The sequence below is a fragment of the Phaenicophaeus curvirostris genome, chromosome 5 (genome assembly GCF_032191515.1).
Source record: "Phaenicophaeus curvirostris isolate KB17595 chromosome 5, BPBGC_Pcur_1.0, whole genome shotgun sequence".
NCBI classification, from domain to species: Eukaryota; Metazoa; Chordata; class Aves; order Cuculiformes; family Cuculidae; genus Phaenicophaeus; species Phaenicophaeus curvirostris.
The window spans coordinates 13,569,385-13,593,680 of NC_091396.1; the positions used below are offsets into that span (position 1 = coordinate 13,569,385).

The 24,296-nt window shown below is 40.9% G+C and overlaps 1 protein-coding gene across 6 annotated transcripts in view; it reads left to right on the forward strand.

The window, feature by feature from the left end:
* The window catches only part of LMO1 (LIM domain only 1), an 89,665-nt gene that overhangs the window by 18,164 nt on the left and 47,205 nt on the right, over positions 1-24,296 (forward strand). The window contains exons 1-2 of one of the 6 annotated variants that reach the window (XM_069857616.1): positions 10,701-10,740; positions 15,448-15,549. The exons of 1 other annotated variant lie outside the window; for it this stretch is intronic. In XM_069857616.1, coding sequence (XP_069713717.1) covers positions 15,525-15,549 — 25 coding nt within the window. In that variant the 5' untranslated portion in view covers positions 10,701-10,740; positions 15,448-15,524. Of the gene's footprint in view, positions 1-6,654; positions 6,677-10,639; positions 10,741-11,021; positions 11,037-14,960; positions 15,550-24,296 lie in introns of those variants that run through there. 4 more of the 6 variants (XM_069857618.1, XM_069857617.1, XM_069857619.1 and 1 more) reach the window with 4 other exon arrangements.

Below are 24,296 nucleotides of genomic sequence, written 5' to 3' on the forward strand. Positions count from 1 at the left end.
TTTCTCTTCGGCACATTAAATTTACTTTTTGTATTTTCTTTTTTTAGACTTCTGCCGTGTCTCTGAAGCCAGCTTAAGAGAGTCTGGTCTACTGAAAGATTTCTGAAATCATTCATAAATATGAGGCATATTCTCTTGAGATTAAGTCAATAGTAAAATTCAAATGCAAATTTAATTTAGCACCTTCCATTTAATTGATTTCTAGTGTACAAAAAAAAATGCTGCAGTTACATTCTTAAGATGACATTTAATTTGTCCTGAGTATCATACTACTCTGTGTAAAAATCTCTGTACTCTTTGAAAACTTTAATCACTATCTTTCAGGTACAGCTAGACGTTTTAGTTATATAAAAGCTTTAAGACAGGGCTGGCTGAGGAATTTGCTCCAAACTATACAGCTGTCCTCAGTGCTTCTTCTTACCTCTTTGCAGAGATTCTCAGCTGAAAAGTTTTAAAAACCATCAGGGACGATTGCTGCTGTTGTTTTTTTAGCTCTAATTAAATAAGTGCAGGGAAGCAGCCATAAATAAGCAGCTGGAGGAACTAAGGAATTATTCTTGCTTCTGGGGAGACCTTTTTTAAATGTGCAAGAGGGTTAGCAGGCTCTTTTGCTGCTTTCTGCTTATCCTGCACAGTTATGGCTCACTAGGCTGAAACTAGAGTACCAGACAAAGATGTGGAAAGTTATCCAGAACTGCTTGCTTGTTTAAAAGTAATATATACATTATTGTTAGTCATTCCATGGCATTAGATCTTACAGCTACACTTCAGTTAAGTGTTCTTCTACGGTTATGTTCTCTCTCTCTCTCCCTCTCATTTTTTTTGGCAGTAGTGTTCCTTTTTAACAGTGTTTTAGTGCTTAGAATTGATGGCAAGCTATACTTCATCCATATAATGTTTAATTTAATAAGGCAAAATGTGATTATTTGAATTAATTAGAGAGTGTGTAAGAACTCTTTGTGTAATGCACTTTTGATATTCACTTTTAAATGCATGCTTATATCTTTTGATTTATAAATATTTGAGGTATATTTATGCAAATTTTATATACTAGCAATGCAAGGTATTATAGATCATTTGCAAGAGTGTTGTAGTGTGAATTCACATTTAAGCAGTAAGTGGTGTTCATTAAATGCCTGTGCTTCGGCTGTGTATTTGGATGGTGGTATTTTTTCTTTCAAGGCTTAGCTATTAAATCCATTGTAAAATACTGTAGGGTTATATCTCAGCCTTTTTAAGTGATCACTTGACTCCAATGACTATTTGGTATGGAAACTATAGTAAAAATATGTCTATTTAAAACAGATGTAGTTGTTAGCAGGCCCACTAAACTATGCTTGCCAGCTTCTTCTAAATCAAACCATCTCCTAAGCAGGTTAGGAGACAGATGATTATCGCTGCTTCCCCACGTGTCACGTGTAGCCACATCGCTGCAACGGCAAGGGGCTAGTACAGCAGAAATAGGACCTGTTGCTTAGTTAAGAGACAAGTTTGCTACCATTCACGCTCCTCATTCTGTCTCATTGATGCTATTTAAAAATGAAACTAAAGATACATATTAGTGCTTGCTTATCAATAAGCACAGTAAGAAATTTTACTCCCCTGAATGCTGCTCAGGATTAGCTTCGGCTGGATATTTGTTGCATCACGTTGGAACACTGTGGACTGCCACAGGGAAGGTCCTTTGGGCTTTTTGATCCTGGAGAAGCTGAATGTCAGTGCCTAGGGTGAATTTAACCATAGCATGATGAGCAGGAGGAGTGGGCGCAATAATCTGCTGTAAGAGAGAGAAATAGCAAAGCCTGAGCAAGGCCTTGCCAGTAACAGAAAAGAAACAAGATTGCTTTCCAGGCTGCCCTAACCGTGACCTTAGGATAGGGATTTCTGACTGACCCTGAGCCATGAAGCATTAAAAACGCAACAAATGATCCACTGGGCTCTCACTTCTTGACCTCTCTGTGAGCAGAGAAGCTTTTCTAGCTCTCACTAAGAGAATAATATCATTTCTGTAGTTATCTTCACAGCTTTCAGACTGAATTTCTCACCTGCTTAAAGAGAACTGTGGCAACCACTGCCATTTCATTCTAGTTATTTCCTTGTTTTAGGATAACGGTTCTTATGCTTCTGTCATTTGCTGACGGACGAGAAGAATGTGAGCTGCCCATCTGATTTCAGCAGTCTTTTCTGAATTTAGTAAGGTAATTTGACATTTTCTCAAGATATCCAGCACAGCCCTTCTTTAGGACTAGGGGAGTTCCCACCATTGCATACAGGGAGGAAAAAAAAAAAAAAACAACCAAAAAAAAGAGACCATTTTTAATTTTTTAATGCAGTCTATAAGCACAAAATCTTCCAGTCTTTCAGCTGTAACCCTGTTATTGCAGTTGCACACAATCTCTTTCCCAGTGGTTGGCACCACAAGACAACAGAGGCAGTAGAGGTGGGGTTACATAGGTGTGGACAGAGGATTTTGGTGCTCTTCCCAAAGTGTCCCTGCAGGTAAGACCCTGCATGATAAACACAGTTGTTACCACCTGTAAATGGGTGTTGCAGGTGTGTTACAGGTGTGTTGCTGGTGTTACAGGTCTGGGCCTGATGTGTATCCTCCACCACTCAGTAAAACAAATAGTGTGTCTTGAAGCAAAACATACCACTGCTGCAGAGTTCCAGTGGTTATTCTCTTTAGGTTGAATCCATATATATGAAGTTAGAGTTTGTCAGCATTGCTCTGCTGGGTTGCATGCTGCCAGGTATATTATGGTTATTCTGCGTTGCTGTAGTATAGACCATTGTAATCAGCCTCTGGATGCTCCTAAATTAAGGCAGATCATCTTTTACTCCCAAGAAACCTCCAGAACCCAGCTGCAGCCATAAAGCTGCTATCAAATGCAAACTGGCTGCAGTTCAGAATTGGGGCCAATATTTTTAACAGCATAAAATTTTGTTGTAGGCCCTCTGGAAGGATTCTGTATATGAAATGTTGAACTGGAGGAAATCAAAACTAAAGTCCCCTGTGTAGAAAATCAGGAGAAGAAAAGGTTTGCTATGTTTGAGAAGAGAGATGCACCCCCATATGTACTACAGATAGTGTCTGATAATATTAATTTGGAATAAGATGTATCTTTCCTTACTGTTGGCTTATGTTAACAAATATATTGTAGTGTCATGGCCTCTCATGTCTAAGCTGGCATGCAGTAGAACATACTGACCATATTAATCTAATGAACATAATCAGAAAATAAATTAATATTTTTATGTTTGGAATTATATCATAAACTACCTGCTCTGTATGGCCCTGTCCTACATGTAGTTTCATATTGCCACTGGTGGCTTTTTTTTCACATTACAGCAACCTGAGGGTAAGTGCAAGACAAGATCCAAGATAGGAAGGCGAATTGTTTTTTGCAAATATGGCAGAGAAAGTGTGCAGAATCCAATGCCAATATTAATGCACGACATCTGCTCTCTGCTCCAGTTCTGAGTAAAGTAATCCAGTCCTAATTACACACTGCTGTGCCCTCTACCAGCTAAGGAGAATGGTGCAGCCATTCTTAGTACCGGTATATAAATTTCCTTCTGGATCTGATAGATACATTAGATGCAGGGCAGGCTTTTCATTTTTCGGCTGTCAGTTGCTTTGGGTAGCACAAAGAGAAGGGAGAAAGGTTGCAGCAGGAAAAGATCAAAATCTTCCAAAAAGGATTCTGCTCCTGGAATAAATTTTTTTTCCTAGAGAACTTTCCCTGCAGACCTCAGTCAATATTATTCTCGTCTAAGTGCACGTATTATTCATTAAGAAATGTTGGCAAGATGTGCACTATTGTGTATGCCTTCATTAAAGCCTCCACCTGCCTGCTTTTATCCAAAGATCTCTAGTAACTTTCATCTTCATTGAACTTGTTTCTGTCTTTGGACTGGTGAAGGAGTCTCGTAATTTCACAGGATGGGTTTATTTTTTTTTTTTTTAAAGTTAAATATTTATCTCTTCAGTTTGTGGATGTGTACTCTCCTCTCACATATGAATGGATCAAGATTAGATTCAGGTTAAATTAGACTATCATCAGATTATCAGCATTAAATTCAAATTCAATTGGATGCTGACAAAATCACATGCAAAACATAGTCCAGACCCTCACTGGTTGTGTGACATGGGAATGGCTGGAGTTCCTCCAATTATGTGTTCAGTGGCCATGCCATATTCTTTATGTGCACCTACTGCTACTGTGCCAGCAGCCATTTTCCTACAGAATCAATATTTTTAGCTGATATGTTGTTAGAATGGCTCTATGAAGACCTGGCAAATACCACTCATGCCCAGTACAGTCAGAGACAGCCACAAAACATGAGCGACACTAGAAGCATCTTAGGATACTGTCATCACAAAGCAGTGTGAGACGAGCCTGGTACTGCATTTTCATAGAAACACAGAATCACTATGTTGGCAAAGACCTCTGAGATCATCAAGCCCAACTGTACATGCCTACTACTAAATCATATGCCTAAGCACTTCATCAACCCATTTTATAAATACCTCCAGGGATGGTGACTCAACCAGCTCCCTGGGCAGCCTCTGCCAGTGCTTGGTAATCCTTTCCGTGAAGAATATTTTCCTAATGTTCAATCTGGACCTCCCGTGGTGCAATTTGAGGCCATTCCCTCTCATCCTATTACCTGTCACTTGGGTGAAGGGACCAACACCCACCTCTCTACAACCTCCTTTCAGGTAGTCATAGTTGAGGGTCTCCCCTCAACCCCCTTTCCTACAAACTAAAGAGCCCCAGTACCTTCAGACTCTCCTTGTGAGACTTGTTCTCCAGCCCCTTCACCGGTTTGTTGCTCTTCTCTGGACACACTCCAGGACCTCAACGTCTTTCTTGTAATGAGGGGGCAGTTCATGTATTTCCATCTCTGTCTATTCTGTGTAAATTCTGCCTGGTCTCTTCAGCAGCAAGACAATGAAGAAAGAAAGTATCTCATTGAAGAAAGGCACTAGGATTTTTTTGACAATATGTTATAGTCTGACTCCATGAGTGGGACCACACTATACTGCTGCTGTATAAAGAAAAAAGCAATAGTAACAGATTATGAAGAGCCAGCTCCATAGCTCAGCCTCTGTTCACTCATCTAACATTTGATTAGTCACTGCTTGACATCACGCTGGGAGCAATAAGCTCTGTTCGGAACAGTGGATGTGGCAACAAGCCTGAGAGCTCCATGTGTCACTCCAGAACCAGACACTGTCTTGCTGGATTCCTTCATAAAATGACTGGGGCAGATGTGTGGATGATGGATTTGTCTTTTGGGTCTGCCAACTGCATCAACTAAGGTAAGGAGTAAGAGGCAGGACTACCTGAAGGAAAAAAATTACAGTAGCAATGAACTTTGACACAGGGAAAGATATGTTGAAAAGTCAATTGTTGGTCCATGTGAAAATGAAAAGCTGTCACCAGAATTTACTCATAAGGTTTGAGGTGTTTTTCTTGGAGTTTTGGGGTGTTCTTTTTAAGGATTCTTTTCCACTTACTTTAAAGTACTTTGGAAACTCTGTACAGATAGTGCTGTGTGAAGTAGTGCCAAAGTCAAAGCCCATGTGTTGACTTGCTCATAGAGGTTGGGCTAAAGGTGTATTCCTGAACTTTTGCTTGACTTCAGTATGAATTGAAATTTTATATCACTGTTAAGAACTGGCTGACATTGTAGGTTGAAGACCACATTTCACTTGAGCCTGACAAAGTTGCAAGAAGTAGAGAAGGGGAAAGGACACTTCTCTTGGAAGATATATCTCCTCTAGATACACTTTCCCTGAAGCCCAGGGGAAGCCAGCCTGTCCTAGCTCCTAGTCTGGGCCTCCTCTGAAGTCATTCACTCAGGTCATGAATTCCTCTGCCTTCAACTTGCCCTCTTCCCCAGCTGGAGTGATGCTGATGGATCTGCAGTTTGTCAAACCCTACCTCATCTTCCAATAGTTTCTACCTATTCACAAAAACATTCTGATGTGGGTTTCTCCCATAGAAAGAAACCTTATGGAGTTCATGGCAGTTGAGCTGTTCTGAGGGGACAGAATCTGCTTATAAAACTTCTTATGAAACAGGAAGCAGACCAAGAATTTAAATCTTGCTACTTTTATTTTTGAAAAAATACTTTTCTTTTTAACTTGGTGCTACAGAAAGCAGTAGCAAAACTTCTGAATAACTAATATATCCCCTGTAAATTTCTCTAAAAGGTCATTACAGATTGTAAAGCCTAATGGCTTAAAGTGCCAGCTTTATATCACAGTGGTAAAGAACTCATTCTCTAAAGGTAGTATTTTTGAAGCTTTGCCATTTTTCTTCTATCAAAGGAAATGCTGTATGTTTAACACACTATTTTCTTTTATAAAAAATAGCTTAAATTTATGAAAATATTTAACATTCATTTCACGCAAAACATACCAACAGAATCTAGTGATTTATTTTTAAAATGCACAGGCAGAGAAGTTAAGTACATCAAGCAGGAGTTGAGAAATAATTGAGGTCTGTAGATCTTGAGTATGTATTTAAGTGGTCTTTTGAACTGCAGCCCATGTTCTGTGTGAACGTAACTTTTTTTAGAGCACTTGTGATTTTCCTCCTTTACAGGACTGCTGAATTGCAGTTTAAGGTCAGGCCCATGGTCACTCTCTTCTGACATAAGCAAGGTATGTGCAAGTGATTCCAAAATGGGTAAACACAGAGATTTTTTGGAGCTAATATGGTATAGAGCTGTGCAAATTGTCTTGGTTATTTGTGTGAATTCAAGAAACAAACCCCATGTGTCTAAACTGGCAGACAGAAGTCTCATCTGCTCAGAAATTTGATTTTGGAAATAGCTGCTAAATTCACCACGTGCAGCAGTGGTCTTTGGTATAGCCTGATGTTGCCTTCACTGTGGAATTCTGACTGGCACATGACTTAATCACCTCTCTTTTTTGTTTTTATTTTTTTTCTTCTCCTGTCAGCAGAAAGATAAAATAAAAAAACATATTAACCTCCCCGATGAAGCTTTATAATTCCCAACACTGAAATATTAACCAACTCCTTAATTAAGAGAGACTGAAACTAGAAGAATGCTTTCATGTCATTAGCTGGTTTTTGCTCCAGTCATCTGCCTCACTCAAGCATAGGATAATATGAAACCTCACGGGTCTGCTAAAGGCTTGACTTAAGTATACTGCAGACTTCCTTTGCCATTTAATAAGAACAGTACGTTGTTCTTAATAAACTTCATTTTCTCTTGCTCGTGTTCAAGACTAGCAGAAGAAAAGTAAGAGCAGCTAGTGAGCAAGGGCCTCAAGCTAGACCCGGAGATCTGAGCCCTAGCCCTTCCTGCAGCACATAGGTGTGTTTATTCCTGTGTGCCTCTTCCCTCCCACACCAGGCATTAGTATTAGACCAGAAGCTTTCCCAGGTAGAGCACAGCTGTTCTCTTTTATCTGTACTTTCTGCAGTAGTGAGCATGCTGACTTCTCAGCACTGCCTGGGCAGAGCAGGGTGAGGCACCATAACTGAATGAGTAACAGTGCATGTTAATGATAAACTGGCATCTCAGCAATGGTGTTGGCTGGTGCTCCTCTGGCAGCGAGCTGCTTTAGAACTTTGCTCCAGAGAATGGAGGGTCAGGGAACTGAGGTTTATTCCCAATTCTGCCACTGATTCGCATCAAGTTTTCCCAGTCACTCCTTATGGTGCCCATTACTTAAGTAAGTGCTTTTCAACGGAGCGATCCAGCTGTTCCTCTCTAGTGTCAAGGTACTAAAACAATAAGTATGGTAAAATTCTTTATATGAGATTTCCAATCTGTTGGATGAAGGAGGCTCAAAAATTACTGAAACTTGCTCACCTCTCTGAAATGACTCGCTGAGCAGATATAATCGAAAACCATGAAGGACAATGCTTCATCACACTGTAAAAGAGTCATTTACCTAAAGTGGGAAGTCTTACACTGGAGTTATTAAAGCTGTAAACCTAAAAATCCCCATAACTGTATCTGTAGGATTACACTAGACTGCTCAAACTGCAGGATGTGTATTTGGCAATAGAATGTTTGGCTTTTTTGCATTATTTTCCCCTCTTGTGTGATGCTCCCTCATGTGCATGCACATATGCAAATTCCTCTCTTGCTTTTTCCCTCCCACCTCTTTCTTTTTTATCTTCAGTGACCACATCTCTCTCAGCTCAAGTGTGAGCATCACTTCTTAAGAATAATACCAAAGTCAACATCTGTTTCCTCAGTTTCTTCCTGTTGTACCCTTGACATCCCAACAGCAACCTTGAGCTTCAGTGCATGCAGATAAACGCTTGCTACTTGGTGAGTCTGTTTAGATGAAACTGCATCATCCCTGTAGCAAAACTCAGAATTAAGTCTCAAGAGTTGCATACTAAGATCCTGAGATTTTGGATTTGCACCCAAAAGTCCCCTCGGCCACAGCGAGAAAAGGAATGACTCAAAGACCAAAAGTATACTCAGACATGAGTTGATGCACTATGTTCTCCAGGGTCTGTGTTTTTCAAGTGCTGCTATGTTCTTTAAGTGGAAAAAAAAAGTTCCTGTGGGTGCAGTATGTGCCACAGAGTGGAAATTAAAGACCAGAGAATTAACAGGGTTTGTTGTGTTAGAAAGCTGAAGGCATTTTTATCCTTTTACATGTGTGCTCACAGGAAAACATACTGTAATGAGATACAACTTCATGTTCACAGTCATATTTATGCTGCAAAAAAGTAATGTAGCTGAGTAAGTTTGTTACGAAGAAAGTTTATCTACAGGAATTTATTTTTTTTTGGTGGGGAAGAAGAGAAAGTGTTTGTGGGGATTTCCCCTATGTTGTCTTTAAATGATGTGTACAAGGTGTTCCTTAAAGAGAGCGTGTAGAGTTGCCAAACAAACAAGTTTAATCATGGCATTCTGGACATGGTTGAATGCGAGGACGTAGAATTGGTGCGATAGTTCCCATGAGATGATGTGTAGCATTTCCTCCCCTGAAACCTATCAAAAATTGTCTGTCTTCCCACAAGGGGAACGAGCCTGAACAAAAGTCAAAAAAAAGGCTATGTGGGAGGGGAACCTAAATAAAAGTTAATAGATGAACTGAGCTAATATTAGTTTCCTGATATATAAAGCCAAATGGATTAATGGATTGGCTCATGTATTGCCTAAGGAAACAAAAAGAAAATCTTCAATACTTCTGTGCACATTGAAGACATGAACAATAAAGGTCTTTAGAAAGTAAAAAACTAATTTGGAGGAATCAATTACTACTTCTTATTTCTTACCCTTTTTATTATTTAAAGGAAGTTCATGCAGAGGTAAAATTTGGGTAACACACAAGCCAGAATTCATGCATCTCAGATACTACAATGACAGTCGATCTCAGTTTGCATCAGTCTTGCCTAGGCTCTTTTTAGCATTCCAGCTTCAGCTAATGGAAATCAAGCCCATTATGGTAAATGTAGGAAGCAAGTACATTAATAGTGGGCACTGACACTCATTCAAATGGTAAACAATTCAGAACTGTTCCCAGTACATCCTAGATTATGTATCATTTTACCTGCTGCTTCAGAGGGCCGCTTCTTTCACAGGTTTTTAAAGTACAGAAGATTGTCTGCCAGAGAGTTTTCTGCTTTGGTAAACAAAACTATTTGCAAAATCTGTTCTGCTCCCTGTCAGTCCTATATACTTTTTTCTTTCTGGATTTTTTTGCAAGCACTTTCGCTCCAGAACCATCACCATTGCAATGCTGATCTGTCCCTTACTTTAAGAAGAAGGAGGCTGGATGGGGCAAATTTAGTAAAAGGGAAATGCGGGAAATTATTAATGCAAAGGCAGAAAGAGAATTGAGCTTATTTATACAGTAACACGTGTGTTAGAGTAATACCTCCCTTCCTCGACTATACGCTCCCCCATTTTCTCTCTCACACACGTATATACACACACACTTTAACTGTGCTTTTGTGTTTTGTCAGAATTAATGAGAAAAGTTCCCTTGCCCTAGGGGTAATTAGTGTCCTTGGAGTTAAATAAGCTAATACTTAGACACCTCTGGCACAGGCAATTATGTTTGTGTATTGAATAATTGATTCAAAGAGGGGGGGAAGGGGCTGCTAATCAGATCTGAGCATAATGAATTGATTTAATTAACAGGGGAATCTGAGGGTCCCTGGGAAATGTGTGCATTTATTCAGCAGCAGGAGAGAGTGCAAAGCACATAAATTGAGAGAGCGAGCGAGCAAGAGAGGCAGGCGGCAAGTGCTTTTGCTTTCAGTGATAGGTTCGCATCTTTTTCTCCCTCCCACCCCCTCTGCCTTTGAATATAATTTTAGATTTAGAGTGAAATCAGGAGAAAAGCACTTTAGAAGCCCGGAAAGCTCTTGCAGTAGCAATAGCAAAGAGAGGAGGTGGGGGGGAGAGGTTGCGAGCTATCACACGCGATTAGATTAAGACAGTTTTGACAGTGCAGGTCGGGAAAGGACGGAGCCGGGGAGCCAGCTCCCTATATTCTTCCTCCCCTACCTTTTTTTCCCTCTCCCCCCACCCCCCCGCCCCTTCTTTTTGAGCCTCTAAGCTGGCCCCGGAGCCCCGGCGGCCCCGCTCCGGCTCCCGGGCTCCCGGCGCCTCGGTCGCCGCCCCCGCTCCCAACTCTGCGGCTGGACGGGGAGCGCCCCAAGGAGCCCGAGCGGCCGCGGCCGCGCTCGGCGCCCGGGACGATGGTGCTGGACAAGGAGGACGGTAGGTGGGAGCGGGGAGCGAGGGACGGAGAGAGCCGCACAAAGGGCTCCGCGGGGACAACTTCGCGCTCCCGTCGCGGTCGGTGCCGCCTTGCGGGATGGCGAATCTCGCCCGAAAACCCCTCTGCGTGGGGCTGGCGGGGGCCTTCGACTCGGGAAAGTGGGTACCGAGCTAAAGAGGCAAGTGGGGATGCTTGGATGCTTTCCTTAGCTGTTTTTTTTTTCCTCCTGTTTCTCTACCTCCCCCCCGCCCCCCCCCCCCCTTTTCTTTTGATCCGGAGTTTCTGCTTCAAAAAGGTGAGACTCCCCCCGCCAGGGCCCCGCGGAGTCAGAGGGGGAACGGGGAGAAGCGGGGGGTTCGCTTGAGCGATGCGGCTGGGCGGGGGGGTGGGAAGCGCTGACACCGCGAAGGTTCGGTGCCCGCTGCCTCCGAGAGGTGCGTGGGGAGGGAGCTCGCTGCGAACTCGTCACATGCTTCTGGGCTGAGAATCCCTCTTCCAGCGGCTTTTCTTCCTCCAGTTTCTTGAAGCCCTCTGAAGCGAACCGGGGCGGGGTAATTAATGGGGCCGGGGATCCTCCAGCCCAAAGCGCGCGTTGGAGAAGAGGGAATGAACTTACCTCACTGGTCAGCGTAACAGTAGAAAGACTTTCCTCATCGCTTCCTTCCCCCGTGCACAAAGGTAAAGGGGTTAAGTAATGACAGAGGAATTAAGCGAGGTTCATTTCTTACTGGTGTCCGTGTGTGGAACGGGGTTTGTGCTTCTCTCCACCCTCACTTTGGGGCGTGACGTGCCTTGTGCGAGTCCCCTGAATTTTGCAGAGGAAAAGAGAGTAAAAGCTTTTAACATCTCTATTAATACCCTTTAATAGTCACAATAAGTGGGTGATGTCTTAATCCCAGTGACTCTCTGGCAGGGGCTGCCTGCCAACCTGTATCCGTTTCAATCTGATTGACGGGCTAACAGCGGGATGCTGCCTCCATCGCAGGAGTGAGAGGCACAGGTGAGCTGGGAGGAAAAACACATCTGAAGAGGGTCTCCTAATAGGAGTATTTGGGTTCTTTCAAGTGTCGTACTCCTTAAACACAAGGAGCTTGGGGCCGGCGTGATGGCGATGTAAGGAAATGAAACTAGAACCATTGATTATCCAGACAGTTCTCAACAGCCTCCTTCCAGGAGATCTCATGAGTGGCTGTATAAAAGGGAATAATGGTGGCAGTGGTAGAGGTAAAGGGGAAATTAGTGCTGGGTGCACTTAAAAAGGAGTAAAGTAGGAAACAAACCCCTGATGAGAGGGATGCAGAGGTCAGAGCAACAAACAGCTGTAATGCCCGTGAATCTCCTGTGCTGTTGAAGGAGTAGTTACACTCAGGGAGAAATTATGCTCACTTCCAAAACTCCACTGGAGAAACTAGTTACAGGAGGTGAGTCTGAGAGAAGAAACTCTTTTTATGAAGAGGTTATTTTACCTTTGTACATATCTTTCTGCCCCATTCAAATGGGCTCCACTTGCCTGCTCATCTGTGAATGTTAAAAGGGGATGCTGGACCTGCATAAAATTGAAGTTAATTCCTTTTGAAATCAAGCTTGAATGAGCTGGTTGATAAAAATGGGTCTGTTCTACTCACATAAATGGCTTTTTTTTTTTTCTTTACTTTTCAGATGCTACCACCTAAAACTCTGGCATTGTGGCTAGTACCTGTTTCTACCCTTGATTTTAAGAGGCTTTGCCATGCGCTGGGTTTGTTTTAGGGCTTTCTTCTTTTAAGGTCTCTGGCAGAAGTGGGGAGTTCATAGTTATTACTGCGTGGAGAAGACAGGATTGCAGAAATGAATATGTGTGTGTCCCAGTAGTCCTGGTGCATCGCAAGGACACTTGCCGTCTTGTAGGTAGATGTTACAATGTGCTTCTTGCTTTTGCATCCTTGAAGACTACTTGGCAAGCTGTGCTATGGCCTCGAAGTCAGATACCTGCTCTTCCAGCCCCAGATTGGGGCTGTAACGGTGCCTGAGGGGTGCATCCCAGCCCTGATTTGGCACCAGTATCGCCCACGAAGTCTACTAACTGCTCAATGGTGTTGTGAGTGAAAAGCTTCCTCGGCAAAGAGTCTGTGGTGCCGAGAGTAGTAGTAGAGATGCAATAATAGTTTTTTGTGGTCTTTACAGATATCATTGAGGATGAAAGGGCAGGCTGAAAAAGTAACAACAATAATAATGTTTTTTACTTGATATGTTGTGGCATCATGTCAGGGAGGTAACATCATTTAATATGTTTGAAGTGACAGAATATAACTTGACTGATGCGACATGACTTGATATTAGGAAATACTGTTTTGCAGTGGAACTTTGGCAAATATTTTCCCAAAACAAACATCAGGAAGTGAGAGAAGTGAGTCAAGGGGGGGAAAAATGAAAGATTGAGAGTGAAAAACTTCAAGGCTTGTGTTTTAGCGAGTTCCACTGCGTACATCACTGCTGAATTTACTGTGGGCAAGCCAACCTACGCACCATGCAGCGCATTTATAAATTTCAGCATAATGAGAGTTAAGATATTTCTCAAATACATAAATGTTTTGATTTCAAAGACTAGATTTCTGTTTAAAGTAAACTGACATCAGGTATCATGATTAATTCCAACAGATTGTGTTAATTCTAGTTGACTTTAATTGCTGTACAAATGTGTTGAGGGTTAGAAAACTTTTTTTTATTGTTGGTGTGTGAAATGAGTAAGCAGATAAAGGGTTTAAAAATATCTATTTGTAGAGGGAGTAATCCAGCCTCTGTGACATGCTGAAGCAGTAAAGCAATGAAACGTACATTGACCTGGTGCAGACTATTTTTTACAAGTGCGTTCTGCCTGCTAGTTTGCTCTGCCACAGAAGTCAGTTTTGGTAGACAGTAGCATTTTTATAAAAACTGCCTTTCTTGTAACTACCAAATAGCGTAAGCCTAAATACACCATATTTGGGGGTAAATTTGTCCTTTGTGAAGGTAATAGGGTTGAAAAGTATACAAACAAAGATGGAGCATTTTTGGAGTTCACCATTTTCTAGTGGAGACCAATAGTATATCAGAAGCGTTAAAAGACCTTAAATTTAGAAAGCCTGTGGTTTTGTTCCTTCTTGCACTGCTGCTTTTAACTAATAGACTTTAATCTTTGGCATAAAGTCCCCCTCCTTTTTAGGTTGCAATACTTCTTAAAATCAATATTTATGGTGGTTGCACTCATGCTAAAATACATATTCAACACTTGCAAACTAGTATCACTAGGAAACAGGAGTTGTTCCAAGTACTAGATGAAAACGGTTCAATGTAAAATGATACATTCAACATCAAATATGCTCAAGGACTGTTAGGATTAAGTATTCTGAATGAAGGGGGAAGGAAAAGCCACTTCAGCTGGGGATAAGGAATCTAATTAAAAATCGGTATTAAGGGTATATAACTTGAGCCTGCTATCATGCTTTTTAGAGTACCGTTGTATCAGTTGTAAAGGGGAGGAAGAGGTATCATTAAAGCAGGAATGGAGTGTTTTCTCGGATTAAAAGACAGTCATGAGTGAAATGGTGCTGTTCATCTTGGTAGCAAAGCGTCTGATCCCACAGTTCTTACGAGCCCCTTCGGAGGCAATGGATGACTTGTCTGAATAAGGATTGTGAGCTACAAGAGGAAGGATAAGACACGGCCCCCAAACTTGTCACTTTATATTTGGGCATCGATGGCATCTCTGAAAAGTGGAGCAAACCTATAGGGGTTTGTACCGCATTGGGTTTGTTAAATTTGTTTTCATATTGACCCAGTGAAAATGGAGCTACGTTCTCCAGAGTGTTCCCAGAAACTAATATGTGAAAACAAACCCAAAATGTTTGTACAGAAAATTAGTATCAGGTTGTAGGTCACAACAGATGTGTGAAATCTAGCCGGTGTTGCGCAGCCTGGGTTGCCGGCATCCGCTGCGGAGAGTTTGGAGTCTCTGACCTGGTGTCAGACGAAGCCTGGCAGCAAATCTGGAATAACGCCCCTGCTTTTGGACCCCACGCCTTAATAAAGGCGAAGGGCTCGGGGGAGGATGCAGCTCGTTCCCAGGGTTTTTTCCACCCCCGGGGCTGGTGGCACCTGAGCAGCCGGGGCTGGGGCTGGGGCTGGGGCTGGGCTGCAGGTGGTGCTGCCGAGCCGGGAAGGCTGCGGTTTGCCGGGAAACCCTGACGGAGAGGGAGAGGGGGCCCTGGGAAATACGTGCATTTATTCAAGAGCAAGTGTGCAAAGCTCGCAAATTGAGAGGCAGAGGCAGTAGTAGTCAGGCTTAGGTGTTCCACCCTCTCTTGAATATAATTTTAGATTTAGATTCGGCTTAAATCCAAAGGGAAAACACTTTATAAAGTTGAAAGCTGTGTAGTTGCAATAGCCAGGGTTATGAGCTATTAAATGCAATTACATTAAAATAGATTATACTGTGTAAATTGAGCCATTTAGAAGGTGAGAACCAAAGAAACAGCTCTGATCCCCTTCTTTCTAAATTGCAGTTTTAGTTCCTTGCAATTCTGAGGCATAAAAGTAGGTGAGACTGCTTTTGTATCTGCAAAGTGCTTTATTTCTGAGTGTAATTCTAACTGAGTGCAATCTAGGTTAAAAGCTGGACAACTGGGTAATTAGAGCTCACTTGCTGCTAAAGGACGATCAGCTGTACCGTAGCTCATTTGTGTTCCCAGAGACTTGTTCTCTTCTCCCCTGAGCGGAGGCTGCTGGAGCAGAAGCATCTGTCCCCGGACTTTTCTTGATTGCGGAGATGATGGTGCTGGACAAGGAGGACGGTAGGTGGGCTGAGATTGTGTGAGCCTGTGCTTGGTGTCTTCTGTGTGCTTCTAACATAGAAATAAATAGTTTTGAAACAGATACGCACTGTGCATATCAGAGTGCTCTCCTCTCGGCTTCTGATATTTTCCTCTTGTGTTAGTAAAAGCATGTTTGCTCTTTATTTTTTTTTTCCTCTCTCTTCTCTGGCATGATTGAACCAGTCGAGAAGGGTTTGCTCCAGGCTCTGTTTGCTGAAGGACATAGCAGGAACAACTTGATTTTTTTCTTTTTTTTTTTTTTCCATATCTAGATGTTTCTTTCTACAAGTTACTCTAATATATCCAGTTTAGCCTGCTTATTTTAACAGCTTTTATTGAAAATCTAATTTTGAGGTTTTCTTTCCTTACCATTGCATGTCATTTGGGTCTCTTTAATCTGTGCCTTTAATATGTTTCTTGCAGCTTTTCTTTATAGCTATAAACATGACAATAAGCTAATAAGCTGCTGTGGGGAAAAAAAAAAGCAATGGCTTATTCTAAGAATTTACTACTTTCTCTAAATAGCAGAAGTGGCGCTTCATTTGGGAGGTAATTTAATGAATGAAGCTGAAGGAGAGCTTAACTCATTTTAGGACTTCACGTATACTATTTCTTTTAAAGCTGACTAGTCCTTATCAAGCATGACTAAGAGGTACAAATCAATGTAAAGAGTAACAGACAGTGTTAGTAGTTTGAATGACCAGATGCCTTCTTTTGCATGGTGCCTCCAAGGATGTGCAACTTAACTGCTTGGTCACCAGTAGTCTCTAGGATGAATGTGGTAAGTCTAATCACAACTTTTTACGGAGGTTTTTCTAAGGCTGTTTTGTGGCTTAGGTCTTCCCTCACAGCTCATACACTGAAAGCAAAGATCAAAACTGGGGTAGAGCAGAACGCGCCAGTAGCCATCCAGATGAGGTTCCATCGATGGTACTAACCTTTTGCCAAAGGCCCCCACCTTGGCAGCACTTTGTGTATTGAAAGTGGGAACTATATCTTAACTTTTACCTCAAATTTTTAGCTATCATCTCGTCGTTTCATTTCACTTTTATAAATGGATGAAGTATGCCATGTAATGGTTGTGTTACTGATTTTTTAAATTTTTTTTCAGAAATGTCTTCAAGTGTTAAAAAAGTAAGTCAGAGGCAGTTGTCCTTTGGAAATTAAAGAAATTACTGAATATTTGCTAGACTGTAGACAGGAAACAACTTTTCAGAAGAAGCCAAGGAGCTTGGAGGAATTGAAGTTGAGCATTTTGGCAGTAGAATTTATTCTACTTAAATATATGTATTGCTTCTTAAAATATTTATAAGAAAAATAACTTGTATTTCAAAGTCGCCTGCTTTCCTGTGTCAGATTGGTGCTAATCATGTATTGTGAATAGTACTAAAAGCTGCCTAGTGCTAATATGTTGGAGCGATATAGTTTTTGTTCCCTGACTCGTATCTGTCCTCTGGTATTTTAAAACTGAATTAATACCATACTGAAGAATAATTAGGAAACAAAGCTTGACTACTGATAATAATGATGGGTGCTCACTTTTAACCACAAGTCCTCTACTGAAGTTTCTCTTCTCCATCTCCTCTCTTTGCCTTCCGAAAAAGGATGAGGTGGGAATACTACCCAGCATTTTACACCTAGTATTTTGAGGTCTTTAATAATCTTGGAAATCAAACTTATAATGAGATAATCTGCTATGTTCATGTGTGTAGAATTTGAATCTAATTTTGGGATGGGATGCGAGGTTTTGTTTCGTTCTGATGTAAAGCACTTGGGACAATGAAAAATTGAGAATGGACTTCTCGTAAATATTTTACACTTTTAAGATATGAGACCAAGCAGAAATGCATCAGTAGTAGTGCCCTCTTGTATGCCGATTCAATCAAATTTTTACTAGGAGTTGGCCAGTATGGGGGTCACTGTCCATGTATAAGTTGTCATGCCCCGCTGGATTTATTCTGTGCTATTTAAGTGGGTATCCTAAAATGGTGAAATTATATTATTATGCGGGGGGGGGAAGAAAAGATAAATCCTGGGTTTTCTTTCTGTTGAGATCTCAGAAGTTTCTTTGTTAACATAGTAGAACTTAAAAAAAAAAAAAGTAGATGTGAAGCATCTGTTACACATCTTCTAGATCAACTTTGCAGTTGACTGGACTGTGGATAAAAGACACGTTAAGTGGCTGAGTATTGCTTATGCTGGGGAAAACAAATGAAGCTAACAGGGTTTCAAAGGCTTTGAAGCAGTCTCGCCCTCAGAGGTGTTCAGTTGTTTTCTTTGGCAATATAAGTTGAAGCAAGCTGGTTTACTTTATTAGAGGCATAAGGCTACTTTTGTAACCTTTCTTTGACTTAGATGAATTTGGCTGATTGACCTTATTTCTTTATGGACCACACGTGTTGTGCTGGGGTTGCATTTTTTTTTTTCTTTTTCCCTCTTTAGAACTCAACTCTTATAAAGGACAGCAGCATTTTCCATATTTTGTTAAATCTTCCTTTTCAATTTGTGTTTCCCTGTAGAACTATGTTCTTCTGTGATGGAGCAATGCAAATCAAGTAGAATAGACCAAATTAATTCTTCACATCGGCGGCAGTATGATTGCCTGCATGGAATCAATAATGCATCATAGAGGGATCAAATTTTGGAGTATAATATGTGAATAATGCTTGACACAAAACAAAAATTCAGTCATCATAATAGCAATTAGGAAAAAGCTGCAGCTTATCCCAGCTGTAATCTCTGCTAACAATGAAGCACAGCCTGGTAATCAGCATGTATGGTATGAAATGCACTAATAGAAATCACAGCTCTTTGTTATGTGCTTGTGGGGTGAAAGTTTCCTTTTAGCTAACTTGTACTGTGTTAACTAGACATAGTATCCTTCAACCAAATTATTGAGTGTGAGTGCACTTGTAAAAACACTGATCAGCTGTGTGTTTGTCCCGTTGTTTGCATAGCCAATGCCCCCCAAATCATGGACCCTTTGTGTTTTCAAGCAGAACTCTGATTAAATAGATTGCGAAAGTAGGCCAAGTAAATAATATATCGAGGGCTCCATTAAACATGTACCCGTATACAAACCTTGAGTTTTATTTTTTAAAAATGTCCATAGTTGCTTTAAAAATGAAAAGAAAAACATGGATACTCAGTAGTTGTGTGCATTGGGGTTGAAGAATGGGTCTTAGGTTGATGGGAGGTATTTAGGGCAATGAATATTAGGTAATTTGAAACTGGATTAGTAGCAGCAGTTGGGTTCCCTGTTGTGTAAGAGCCCATCTTACCCTGCACAGAAGGAAAGAGAATCAGTATTTGGAATTAGAAAAGCGGTGAAATTGATTGTATAATGACAGTTACAGGAATGGTGCCACAGTGCCCAAACCAGAACAGCGGAGTTATGGGCTGTCTTCACAAATGAGTATGCCAGCTGCTGTACAGGGGCACCTATAGATAGGTGGGTGGATATGGAGAGATATGTGCCTCCAGCAAGATAGGTCCTGGCAGTCTGCTTCTGTTGATAAAAATCATTATACTCGCCGAAGTAAGACATGTACAGGTTTTAAACAAGCCTAATATAAATAATGGCATATAGGAGGAAGAGCTGTTCAACATGCTGCTGGTATCTTTTTAACATACCTTTCTTGGCTATGCCTATGAAGGAATCATGCAAAGAGAGAGGAGGGTAGATAGCAGGGTGGTTTTTTCCTCACATCACATGGAACTGAATTTTTCTGTTGTTTAATATTTCTGAAGCTGCCTTTTTTTTTTTCCTCCCTTCTTTGTCCCTCAGCCTTGGACCTTCTCTGTGGTCCACCATTGTCTAACTTCCCATTTATAAAGAAACACTATGCATCTTCTTAGACATTGGCTTATTCAAAGAATGTTTGATTTGGGTCATCAAAGACACTATATTTACCTATTTAGCTGGGTTTTACCTGTTAGCTTTTTGAGAGTACAGTCTTGGTGTAATTTCAGAGGGTTGGTCTGGCTTTAGTTCATGACATTGTGTCCTTTTGTGACTGAAATATGCAGCAGTTTGACCAGAAAGGACAAAAAAAAATAAATGTTTGGAATGTTTCTCTAAAGCTGATCAAGTGTGAAACTAGAGGTAGTCTTCCTAGAGGTGCCCTCTGTTCCTGGAAATAGCAAATACAGAGGCATGAGAGTACTGTGAGTTAGTGAAGTAATTGCCTAAACCTTTTCAAGAAAAGGAAGGTACTGTGGCTGGAACACTGATAACCTAGATCTCTATTTAATGCAAACTCCTCCTATGGGAAGAAGAGGGGTGAAAGGAGGTAGCAGACCTAATAGGAGCAAGCTATGTTGTATAGGTGTATTGCTGTCAGGCAATCAAATAGTTCTTAATGTTTGCTCAGACTAGATAGCTAAAGGATCTGGGCACGCATCTGCATAGGGTGTCATCGTTCTTCATTCCCAGATGCCAGTGAGATGCAATAGCTGTCTGGTTGACATAACAAGTGTTAAAACAGCATAGGAACATTTTTCAGCTTGGGTAATAGGGCAAAAGAAGCTTTTTCTTAGAAATTAGTTTGCTCTAATTTCAGTTTAATACAGAAGAAAGGATGCTTGATACACTGGCAGTGGAATATAATTTGTCTTCTTTGGAGTTAGTGTTAGATTTTATTATCTTTAATAGATACAATGTGAACATCTCAGCCTGTTTGTCATAGCCATTCTGAAAATGCTCTCTTATGGCAGAATCTTCGGAAAAATTCCTTTTAAGAGCAGTGCATTATTAATAAAGTAATCCATTAGGTCTGGTGATAAAGGGTCACAGCAGAGTCTGAAATACGTTTCTTAAATGGTTAAGAAATTTATCATGGTTGGAGGATTAATTGATTTCATTTGGAGGCTTTCTTAAGGTTTTCAGGCTTTGTGTTTAGAGATGGTGTTACTGTCTTTGGAAATGCGCTTGCTGCTCAAAGTTTTGCCTCGTTGTCATTAGCATGAACTATTACATTTCTGCTAAAGGCAAACTGTTCTTTTACCATTATGACTGATTGCATCAGTGAAGAGTCTTACTTAGGTAAAGGATATGAAAGTTTATGGCAAATAAGGTATTTTACTTGAAATCAATTCAAAATCAGAATAATGGTATCAAGCATTAAGTGTTGCAGCATAAGAATAAAAAAGGCACTGCAGATGCTGCTAAATGCTGAACTATAAAACTCTAATGGGTCTATATCTTTTTAAAATTGGACAGAACTGTCATCATTTAGAATACACAGACATTGTTTTAAACTGTGTAGAAATTACTGCCCCCAACTTCAATAATGTGCGTAACTGTTGCCAGGGAAGGATTTATTCAGTGAATGTAGCTCCTATTCACTGAAGACCTAGGGGTGGAGGGAGGGGTGATTTAAAATGAAAGTTGTTCACTATTAGATTAACATAATTAAACCTATAGATGGTCTGAGAACAATTCACTGCAGCTACTGTTTTCTAATTCTCAGTGTCTAAGAGTGCATGTGTGTTTTCTCTGTCCTCCAACAGGATGACTCCTGAGCCCAAGTTTTCAAGCGGGATGTTGGGTGCTATCTGTGCAAACAGATGCTCAGCTCTCCTTTCCAGTAAATGTTTTTGCAAACTAGTTTCTTCATACACTGCACATCAAAGTAGATAATGGATGCTGTTGTCCAAATTTAGAGGGTATTTAATTTCATTGAATGTTTTTGAATTCTTTATGCCAATGTTCAGAGTTCCTTGCACACTAATCACACTCTGAAAGGGTTATTTGGGCAGTGAAAGTAATATTTGTCTTATTTTTAAACCACTGATTTCAACAGTTCTAGTTTTTCTTAAAGAAAAAAGTGCATGATTGTTGCATATTCATGACTGAACTGCAGTGAACTTGGACCAGAATTAAACAATTAACCCTCTCGCCAGTGTAAACATCCATTTGAGTAGGAGCCAGGGATGTTCCTACTTGGTTTATTATGGATCTGAGATATAGAAATGTATTCTGGAGGACTGTGTTTCTAATAAATAAAAAGGCATAATGAGAATGTAACTGGGAAGGAAGACAAAAGCAGCCATGCTTTAAATTGTTAATGATGGTGCCAGTGGCTGCAGCTTTACCACAGCTGTTTAAATTGATCAGCTAGCGAAAATGTTTTGTTTTGGCATTTTCCTTGCATGTGCAACTCTTTCGAAGGGACTTCTGGAAGCTTTTCAAAGAGGAATCATGATCTTTTTTTAAACCAGGCTTAGAACACCACCATTTCCAGTATTTTGGAATCCAGTATATAAGGATGCAGTTCAGTTTTTCTTTTGAAAGTTTTTGGATGATGAACCATTGCTTCCTGTAAATTTCCTTTACCGCTCTTTTTTTCTTCCTCCTCCAAATATATTGCAAATTACTTAATACATATGAGAAATGAAACAACAGCACACTTCTTTAGTTGTCCTTTTTCCCCATCTTCTCTCCTTTCTTGGTACTGCTGGGCTTGATCAGAAAAGCAGAAATGTGCTGTGTCAATTTGCTACGCATCTTTTGGTCAAGCATCCAGTATGAAATTGTTCTGTAAAATGTACTTTTTCAGAGGGAACTTTCTACTAATTTGTTTTCTGGTTGGCTCTACCTTGCAGATGGTGTGGGTTAACTAATGACTCTTTAATGCTTGTATCATTTCTGTTCCAGAGAGACGGGTACACATTTTAAAAGGATGCAATCTCCTTGAGTTGAGTAGGTAGGGTAAGGTCTTGTTTTCTGTATATTGACAAATGACATGGTAGAGCTGTATGGAAGACTGGCTTGAGCTGGTAAGCGTTGGTGTGTTTTGAAGAACACCTGCTACCTTGGGGTCACACCTGAAAGAGTTCATGAGCAGACCTACCTGGGATGTTTTGTGAAGGCTCTTCCTGGCACTCTTGATGGCAGGTGACTTGTCTAAGGCATGGCCTATCAACAATGTTGAGCAACCTGATTTCTTCCTACTGTACCTGCAGTGGGGGTGGATATTGAACATTATTCAGGATCCATTATATATTTATCTTTATACCCCTTTGTGGAAAATGATTTCTGTAAGTACCCTGTTATGGTTATGAAAGGCTGAACCAAGCATCAGTCTCAAACCCTTTGACCTTTCTGCACAGAATGGAGGTCTGTTTTGAAAAGGACTCCTTCATATCTGTTTTTACTCCATGCCCTTCCATTCATTTGCCTATACAAAGCAATAAAGGGTAAAACTAAAGTAACATAAATTGGTCTGTCTTCCTGAATCCATGTCTCACTAATGTACCCAGATTAACTCAACTGTAAATTGTCTCCTTTGGATGTCGTGTCTTGCTAAAAGTTTCCTATATGATTCATGATTTGGATTGCTTTTAACAGCTATTGGCTAAGCAATATGGTAAATGTACAAGGTGATGCAATTGGCATTAGTGAGAGGATGCACAGGAGCATGTAATGCAGTCAATACTACATTAACTACTGATGCCCAATTACAGAAACTGGAAGAGTGGCTTTTAGGAGCATTAGGACTTGCAGAAGAGCTGAGATCACCTGCCGCTCCTTGCCTAAAAGCTTCACCCTTTATGCGCTGGGATCAAAGCAAACATTTAGTTGCTATTTTGTCATGTATAACAACGAAGGTATTTATTTCCCCCCCGCTTTTTTCTTCCCAAAAAGTGTCACGCTGATGCTTTTAGCACATGTAAAATCCTGTCTCCATATTTCAGAAATATCCTTCCATCTCCTGGGGCAGGACTTTATTTGAATAAAAAGTCTTTAACCACCCCTGTACTTACTGTTTCACCAAAGTGTACTACTTTAGCCATTTTTTCTTTTAAAGAAATACTAAGTGCAATTGAGTGTCCTATTTCAGTGTGTCAGATGAGGCCCCCCTCCACTCCCCCCAGCTCCTTCCCTTTTCTAATCTGTATATGATTGTTTGTGACCTCAGCTGGCTTGAAGTCTCTAGAAAGACTGTTTTAAAATACAACCAGATACCACATAAAACAGGATATTTGAGTGTGTGACCTCTCTGCAGTCCACCTTCAGATTAAGCACACATTGTTTCCACTATTGCTTTTAAAACTCATTTGCAGTGGATGGCAAAGGACCACATTACACTAAAAGACAGTGCATACTTTTAGATTGAACTGAGTGTGATCACAGCTTCTAAATCTATTTTAAAAGTAATGAGTGATGTCACTGCTGCATGGCAAAACTACCAACCCACAACGTTCCTCTGGACTTCGAGCAAGATAGGGAATTAAGCAGCCCTAAGAACACTGAAATATTTTAATATGAAAGACAGCTGGCAAGTGGCTTAATGCTCTTGATGCAGCATTTGTCTTTACTTCCCAGGTTTGTTACTTGGCACATTGCTGCTGCTTTAAATCCTCAAAGCATTTTGGCAGTATTGAGGAATTTGTGCACCCCAAGTTAGTGTTGTGTGTAACTATGGCTTGGTTGACTGAGAGGATGTGCCTGACCCCCTGAGGCATGAGTGGGCTTCTGTGCAAATTGTCCCAGCTCTGCTTTGTCTCGGCATGGCCCTTGATGCCCAGTCCAGCAAAGGAAGGGGGTGGGACCTGCAATGCCATCTCTTGTTGTGGTGCAGTGCTGGGTCTGGGTCACACCTTGCCTGTTCCCCCATGTTAGCATTGGAGTTCAGACCTCTACAGAAAAGGGGAGAAATAACTTCTGCATCATTCCCAGGAGATCCAGTGCTATTGCAACAGTAACTTTAATTGACTGTTGT